The sequence below is a fragment of the Vicia villosa genome, linkage group LG2 (assembly GCF_029867415.1).
Source record: "Vicia villosa cultivar HV-30 ecotype Madison, WI linkage group LG2, Vvil1.0, whole genome shotgun sequence".
Classification (NCBI taxonomy): domain Eukaryota; kingdom Viridiplantae; phylum Streptophyta; class Magnoliopsida; order Fabales; family Fabaceae; genus Vicia; species Vicia villosa.
This window is the reverse complement of record NC_081181.1, coordinates 108,208,285-108,217,298: the sequence shown is the minus strand read 5'-3', so window position 1 is coordinate 108,217,298 and position 9,014 is coordinate 108,208,285. Positions and strand designations below refer to the sequence as shown.

Here is a 9,014-nt window from a genome sequence, read left to right as displayed (position 1 = left end):
TACGGAGCTTTGATTTTTCTATTGCACATTTGGGATACGTAGGCACAGGGTTCAGGAAATTCTGGCAAGCTCGATAATAAAAAACCTTTTGTTTCCCCCTTAATAATCCATTCATGCATTTACTTAGCAAGTAAGCATTAGACATACACCCCATTTAATTAGAACAACAAGAGTGGATCCCTTGGAATACCATGGATGTGAGGGGTGCTAATACCTTTCCCTTTGTTTAAATTTATTAAATAAAAAGTATATTTTTATTTAATATATTCTAATTTCTAAATCTATTTCATTCAAAATTCTTTGCATGTGAAAATCTGATTTTCAATTTTTTTTATTTTTAATGGTTTGCGACGTGATTTTTGTGTGGAAATATCACGCCGATGGAGACCGTTTTTCTTGTAGTGATGATTGCTACTTGCATTATAGATAATCGGTCTAGAAATACACTCTCTAATGATACAAAGACTACTTGAATATGATATGAATATCATTTGTAATATCAGGTATAAAGACTCAGTCGTAATATTTTTTCAAACGAGGAGAAATTCAAATAATTAACCAATGAGAATTTAATAATGGTCATTTGACCACTCAGTGATTTCTCAAAGAAAGAGAAATTCAATTATTTCTCCAAAAGAGAATCCAAAAAAGTAATACACAATAATTTATTAACCCAAACGAGGAGAAATTAAAATAATTATTTAAAGAGAATTAAAAAATACTCAAAAATTCAACAAGTAAAAAGAAATGAGGAGAAGTTGGCACTTCGACAATTCAAAAAATGTAGAGTATAATGTGTGAGGAAGGAAAATCTCAAAAGAAGATTTTGGTGTGTGTTGAAATGAAACAAGTGATTTCCTTATATAATGAAGTAAGTTATCTAAGCAATGTGAGACTAAAGAATTTTTTTTGTTAAATTTTTATTTTGGTCCCCCAATTTTGCTTGATTTACAAAATTAGTGCACCTATTTTAAATTCCAGCCGTTCTAGTCTTACTCTCACATTTAAATTTAAAAGTGTTTAAATTCAAAATAGATGAACCAAAACTGTTTAAATTTAAAATAGGAGAATCAATTTTGTAAATCAGATAAAATAAAGAGACTAAAACTGTAATTAAATTATTCTTTTTAAACTAACACAAACACACATAATTTTTCTTCCAATGTGGGATTTAAATTTTTTTCCAAATTCATCTCTATATTAAAATATGTGTTTAATTGCTATGTACTATCAGTGTAAAAAGTATTACACCATCACTATATCATTACCAATCAATTATATTATTTTTTAAAAAATTAAAATAAAAATCAAATATTACTAACTTATCAACGGTTGTGTTTAACTAATAATGTAAAACTTCTTTAAACTGTCAGTGCATTTCAATTAAATTATTAAAATATTAAAATATTGACCTGCTCCAACACTTTATTAGAGTTAAAACACTATTTTATGTTCTTTAAAGGGTGTTTGTAATGCAATTTGTATCAATTTTAAGATAAAAATTCAACTAGATTTAAAAGTAAAATTAAACATGGTTTGATTTTAGATATTCAAATTAAAAAATTCAGTTTGATAGGAGTATAATATAACGGAAGAAAGTGTGATGATAGAAACTAATAAACTCTCCTTCAATTCCCTTGCTCTTTTGACGTGGTCAATGCATGCTTGAACTTATAGTTTATATTCTTATAGAGAATTTCTTTACCCACCTCCCTATCTTCTTGGTCACCTCGGGTGAAAAATCCAAAATACCCTCACTTCGGAAATGCACTTCCGAAACGTTTTTTTTTTTAAATTTGTCTTATTTCGGAAATGCACTTCCGAAAACACGAAAAAAATGTGTTTTCGGAGATGCATTTCCGAAAACACCCCATTTTTTGAGTTTTCGGAGATGCATTTTCGAAAACACATTTTTTTTTGGGAGAGGGGTGTCTTCGAAGATGCATATCCGAAATATTCCAAGACCAAATTGGTCTTGGAATATTTCGGATATACACTTCGGAAACACTACAACACGCTCGGGCTTTAAAAGCGCTTTTTATGGGCTTTAAAAGCGCTTAAAAGCGCTGTGAAAGCCAGCGCTGGCGTAGGTAACAAAAGCGCTTCAGAAAGCGCTCTGGCAGGCCCCCCTATAAGAGCGCTTTTCTAGAGAAAGCGCTCTGGTAGGCCCCCCTATAAGAGCGCTTTCCTGGAAAAAGCGCTCTGATAGCCCCCCCTATAAGAGCGCTTTTCCAAAAGGGCTTTCGTATGTTGCGTTTTTTTTTTTATGCTTTTTTATTAATCTTTGGCAGCGCTTTTACTAAGAAGCGCTTTTGTAGGTGGACCTTTAAGAGCGCTTTTTAAAAGCGCTGTCGTTGCTAAATGAGGTATTTTAATGTGCAGCCTGTAATTTAATCCTCCCAGTCGACCTGTAATATTTTCGACATGTAATATGTTTTCAACCTGTAATATTTTCGACCTGTAATATATTTTCGACGATATAATTTCAGCCATCAGTAAGACAATATATATACTAATATAATACCATTATAATATCCAAAATTATATATATACATCATTACAACATCAATAATATTATAGTTCAAATCGACACAAATCCTACATGAAAAATTGCTTAATATAAAATTGACACAAATCCTCTTTGATTTCTTCCAACTTAAGTCTCGGGTACCCAGCAGCACGGAATTCGTCAAGGTACTACAAAACAAAAACATAATATGAATGATATATTTAGTTAAATGTAATAAATTATATGAAATTATCTTAAGTTATAAATTCATACCGTGAGCGGAGACTCTAATTGATTCGCCTGAAGGATTTCTTTCATAAACCTCAAAACAAAGTATCCGCAATCTGAACTGTTTCGCTGTTGTGGACACTACATAGAAAAACAAATAAGATTTTATAGTTGTCTTGTTTTATCAAGTAGCATAAATATTATAAGCAAAATTGTGAAAAATAATGTACCTGCACTTTGATCCAAGTAATGTTGTTTGATTTAGTACGGGATACCTGTGCGTCCTGTTGACTTCGGAACACTTGTATTGATCTAATTAACAAATATATAAAAGCATATGTTTAGATCAATCCCACAAATAAGTAAATATATAAATATACACGAATATTTAGAACGATCCCACTTACAAATCAACGATTTCCTTCATAGCCGGATAATTGGTCCAGTCACCATTTACCGAATTCAGATAATACACGACTTCTCTTATAGGGTTGATAGCAAGCAACAACCAGTGTGCTCTATAAATTAAAACAATAGGTTATATGAAAATTTTGCTATACACAAAAGAAACAGAGATTAGATGAACCAATAATGAGAAACTAACCCTACTGGTCGGGTATTATACGCCCAAAGATGCAGACTTTCTGAATTGCCGGTGGACATGAATCTATCGACTAAGAGCTGTCTAACTGATTCCGGTTCCGAAGCAATTACCATTCCGCTGCAATGGGCGGAAGACACGAAACGGAATCTGTTAGACAATGCAGTCCCGCGCAACACTCTGTCATACAACAACCTTAAATAAAAACATAATAAACATTAGATTATTTTCATTGAAATGTGTAAATAAATTATATTGTGGGACTAATTAAATAATATATCAGATGAGTGAATATTACCGGATGTATGAGTGCATATTACCGACGCCTAGTTGTTCATGCGTAAAAATCTCTTCCAAGTCATCAATTGCAATATGTGACTTGAATTCAATACCGAAGACACTTTCATCCATATTGATTTCACGTAAAGCACCATCCTTCAAATCGGACATATCAACCATTGTTGCGAGCGTCGTCCGGTATCGAGGCACAAAAGCACCGCCTTTTTTTGCCGCTATCTTCGGAGGACCAGTGGGTGGTACGCTACGAACTTGCTGCGTCACTTGTTGTGACTCCCGAGCGGATGCCTAAAAATCATATAAGTTAGGTAAAATATAAAATCATGCAGATTTAGATTCAGATTATATATTAACACTTTAAATGTACCTCTTTTAGTGATGCAACAGACTCCTCCTCCTGTAAAATCGCTTTACCCTTAATTGCGGGTTTTATAGGAGCAGTCTAAAATTAAAATGTAAAAAATAATTAATAAACGGTTTAGAATTGACATTCGAAAACTAAATGATTCATAATCGTTTTCAATATACCTCATCACTAATGGTAATGAGCTCTGAGGGCCATGCAACAAATGATCCTATTGCATCTCGCAGCAATGTCGTCTCTGAGACCATGTCAGGTACTGGTAGCATCGCATCATGATCTAATACAACATCCACCGATACTTTCAGGTGTCCATCCGGGAGCGGTCTATGGTGAAGTAAATCTCCCAAACTCAGCCCAATCTTTTTCATCAATGAAGATCTCATACTTTTTTGGCCGTCCCGGTGCCTCTTCAAGAAAGTTTCCATCTTTATCCTTAAGATAGGTGTTTGTCAAAAAAGCTTTCCACCCTCTATATCTTTTGCCGGCCAAACTAAGTATTTAGCGTCTACGATCATCTGGTATCTCAAAAGTCCTCTGCAAAAAAACATACGCATAGTGTGTTAGTATAAGTAATTTAAACAATTTATCGTCAAGATAATAACAACAATTAACCATATATGATATATACCTGAAGCTCGTCCCAAATCGCTTTTTTTTTCGCATCCAACTCTTCGCTTTTCAGATTCCATTTAGCTACGGAGATCGGAATATGCATACGAACAAGTGTACCAATATAGCTTGTCAACTTTGCAGAATTAGGACCAATTGCTTGGTTTTCAGAATTCCAATCCAAATGGTATACTAATCCTTGGTCTCTATGTCGAATGATTCCCTTCATAATGGTGATGCCTCGTGCAACTTCTTTTGCTTCAGTATCAGCTCCAATCGTGTCGTATCGGTTTCATCTTCACAAACAGGACACGCCTTTTGACCTTTATTGTTGTACCCGGATAGATTTCCGTATGCTGGAAAATCATTAATTGTTCCAAACAACATCGCCCTCAAGTTGAAACTTTCCTTCCTATACCCATCGTAAACCTCCACACCGTTCTCCCACAAAAACTTTAAATCTTCGATTAACGGTGCCAAGTATACGTCTATGTCATTCCCTGGTTGTTTAGGCCCAGAAATTAGCATAGATAACATCATGTACTTACGCTTCATACATAGCCACGAAGGTAGGTTATAAATCATAAGAATCACAGGCCATGTGCTATGCGAGATACTTTGAATACCATGCGGGTTCATTCCATCAGTAGACAATGACAACCGAAGGTTTCTTGCTTCTTTTCCAAATTCAGGATAATCAGTATCTACTTTCATCCATTGTGGTGAGTCTGCCGGATGTCGCAACTTTCCATCAATAATTCTTTCATCTGCATGCCAAGTCAAGTGTCTTGAATCGGTCTCACTACGATACATGCGTCTAAATCTCGGAATTATAGGAAAATACCATAAGACTTTAGCAGGAGACAACTTTTTCTTATATCGAGGGGCACCACATTTAGGACACTCATTCAACGCTGCATACTCGTTTCGAAACAAAACGCAATCGTTTGGACATGCATGTATCTTATCATAGCTCATGCCAATAGAGGACAACATCTTTTTGGCTTCATACGTTCGATTGGGAAGAACATTATCCTTTGGTAGCATATCTTTCATAAGGGCTAATAACTCTGTGAAACTTTTATCCGACCATCCATTGTCCGCCTTTAAGTTGTACAACTTTAACACCGCAGACAATCTTGTGAATTTTGAACAACCATCATACAACGGTTTCTCGCATCGCTTACCAACCTCTCAAACATTTTGGGACAATCCGCAAGATCTTCTTCAAGCGCTTCTGCAATCTCTTCGACTCGATCGCAATCGTATGTGTCTGTGCAATCGTCGTTTGAAGCATACTTCCTATTACAACTCGACTCAGCATTCCCATTACTTTTCTCACTATGCATTGTCCAACATGTATAACTTCTATCAATTCCAAACCGTAGTAAATGGGATGCCAACTTATTCCCGTCAACCTTACCCCCATAACAGCAACCCAGGCAAGGACACAGCATTCGAAGCGGGTCTTCGGAGTGCGCAACCGCAAACTCAACGAATTCCCATACCCCTTTCTCGTACTCTTTCGACAATCGGTTTGAATTCATCCATGTCTTATCCATGTCTTAATTAAGCTAAACAAATGCTTCTTGGTTTCTCTATCAGGTACTAAGGAATTCTGTCAAGATAATAAATAGCTATCATCATAATAGAATACCTAATCAGAATACCCGATTTCTTAAAGAAGACATTACCTTATTTCAAGGTTATATAAGTCCACAAACCAAAAAACTGGTTGAGAGACACTAAATTGATATTAAATAGAACCATAAACAATAAACTATAAGCAGAAAATAACAAACTATAAGCAAGAAGAAAGGGATAGTAACCTGAGTTAGACTTGATGTGGGAGATGGGTAGGTTTGAATCGGCGTTGTACAAGTAGAAACCAGAGACTTCAAAGTAACTGTAAAATTAAACACACACACACGATGCAGTTAAATACAAATATCCAGTGTACCAAACAAAACTCATGTAACTAATGCATGCTAACATAAACTACAAGATATTTAACCTTGACATATAAGGTTCATCCTTTCCAAGTTTAACCTTGACATATAAGGTTTAAGGAATTATCACTAGAAACAAGATATACATCTATACCTCTATCATTTTTATTCGCATTGTCTTCCTATCTTTCCTCATAATAATACCTTTTGAGGAACATGTAATTTATTTTTATGTACCCCACCTTGCCATAATTATAAGACATAATTTCTTTTCTAATTCGTGACTTGTCGGAATTCTCAAACTCGTAACACTTATGTAAATTCTTAGTTTGGCCTCTCTCTTATGACTCTATAACTATAGCTTCATACTAATTATGATTGACAATTAAACAACACTCCTTTCATCTAAAATCTTCATTAAATATTATATCTTCAACAGTTGACATTACTAGCTTTTCATTTAGATACTACGTTAAAATAATGCTTTAAGAACACTCCTTTAAGAGTGTTCTTTTTTACATTACTGTTATACCCCAAAATTTGCCCGCATCTTTTTTCAAGAAAACTCCAATCTGGAAATTAAGAGTCTCATATAATCATGGATTTTTATTTCAACAAATATCCTGACATATGAAATACTTAGTTTTTAGAATTTTTCTTATACAGTAATTTGGCTTGCAGTTGAATTTATTCTTACGCAAACGCCAAATACTGTTTATTACTTCACACATGCTATTTATTTATTTACAGATAAATAGTACTGACACAATTGGTACAAAGTTAAATCTTTTTGCAGGCGCAGAATCAGGAAACTCAGACTGTACTGGTAATAAGTAGATTATTATTATCTTTTGTTTCCCACTAATTGTTGTACTATATTCCATTATTTTCAAAAATCTTTTCAAATCTCTTTTTCACAAATCAAATCTCTCTTTTTCCCAACACTATCATACACTTTCTTTCAAATCTTATTTCCACTCAAATTTTCCTTTTGTACGGAATCACATCATTCCCCAACGTCTCTATCCTTCTTTCCACTCTATAAATACCTCTCATTTTTTCATAAAAATCTCACATCAAATTCTAATTCATCTCTCAAATTTCTACTTCATAAATCCATCCTTTCTTCTTCCCCGACAAAATGGCGAAGCGGTGGGAAACGTGTTTCCTTATGGTCATCACCATTGCTACGGTGATCATGTCTTTCTTCTGTCTACATAGCCCGGAACACTGTGGACCTGGGATGCTTATGCTCCCAATCATCTACATGTTACTATTTGTAGCATGGGTTATCAATCGTCATTCTTAAAATTTGCCGTATTTCTTATTTCTTAAATGTACCGTTTATTCGTACTGTTCAATATAGTATGTAATATTTGTACTGTCAGTATTAAATGTTGTACTATTTGTCATAATATTGCTTAATTACTCAGATAATATTTTGTGTGTTTTCTGCCAGTCAAATATTCATTTTTCTGTGCATTAAATGGTTTTCAGGGTTATTATCGGTAATTTTGCCCGCATACAGTAAATATTAGTTATTTATTATGTCTGTTTTTTTTTAACAAGTCATGTAAATAAACTTTCATTTTTCACATAAAACAAAAACAACAAAAAAAAGAAAATTAACTTTGACTGTTGATTTTTCACTCTAACTGCTACGTCAATACCTGAACAGTCAGTTGACAGCCAAACTGCTGGCAATACAATTCTCAGTGTTTTGTACCATCAATCAAATCAATATTTCACAATTCAAAATTCCAAGATTTTTGTTCTAGAAGTCTTCTGAATATCACGCGATTAGCAGAGACTCAACACTGCACAAAAATCAGGTACGCTTAACTGTCTCCTACACAAACAGTCCCTGACTAGGGTTTTCTTGTTTTACAGGAGAAACAAGCTTTTGAGACCTCAAATGGATTTCATGCACATCCATATATCTCAAAGTACCATCATACAAATTTTCAAACTTCAATTCACTCAGACGCACCGTCAGCAGCTCAAACAGTCAACAGACGACCCGTTTGACCAAAAAAGTCAACAGACAGTCAAAAATGAATTTTTTTTGTCAAAGTCCATATTTTGTCAAAGGATTCATCATTTGATCATTGGATGATCATAATTCATCAAGGAAAGATCAAAAATCAACAAAACCCTAAGATTCAAAATTAGGGTTTTTGCCTGAAAAGTCAACTCAACTTTGACTGGTCATAACTCTCTCATCCTTCATCCAAAAAATTCAAACCAAAGCTCATTTTGAAGGTAATTCAATTATATTTAAAATGCAATTGATCCCATGGTCATTGCATTCACCATTTGAAAAATATGACCAAAGACATTACAGGTCATTTTCAAAGTCAACAAAAAGATACTTTTTTCAAAAGGACACACAAGGAGCATCAAAAATAATTTTGACATGAGACCAAAGACATTGGTTAGAGGACTCTTTGAGGTTTC

General features: G+C 34.2%; 1 protein-coding gene across 1 annotated transcript; it reads right to left on the bottom strand.

Moving 5' to 3' along the window:
- Window positions 1-3,140: 3,140 nt before the first annotated feature.
- LOC131646592 (uncharacterized) lies at window positions 3,141-4,027 on the bottom strand. Its single transcript, XM_058916596.1, has 4 exons — window positions 4,003-4,027; window positions 3,637-3,923; window positions 3,342-3,533; window positions 3,141-3,255 (listed from the first exon to the last, which is right to left on the bottom strand). The coding sequence occupies exons 2-4, from the start codon at window positions 3,795-3,797 to the stop codon at window positions 3,141-3,143; spliced, it is 468 nt and encodes a 155-aa protein (XP_058772579.1). The 5' UTR covers window positions 3,798-3,923; window positions 4,003-4,027.
- Window positions 4,028-9,014: the final 4,987 nt, after the last annotated feature.

Coding starts and splice junctions, on each gene's coding strand:
- LOC131646592 (XM_058916596.1), bottom strand. CDS start 3,797: ATGGTTGATATGTCCGATTTGAAGGATGGTGCTTTACGTGAAATCAAT. Junction 3,534..3,636: donor AATATGCACTCATACATCCG/GTAATATTCACT, acceptor TTTTTATTTAAG/GTTGTTGTATGACAGAGTGT. Junction 3,256..3,341: donor TATAATACCCGACCAGTAGG/GTTAGTTTCTCA, acceptor TTTAATTTATAG/AGCACACTGGTTGTTGCTTG.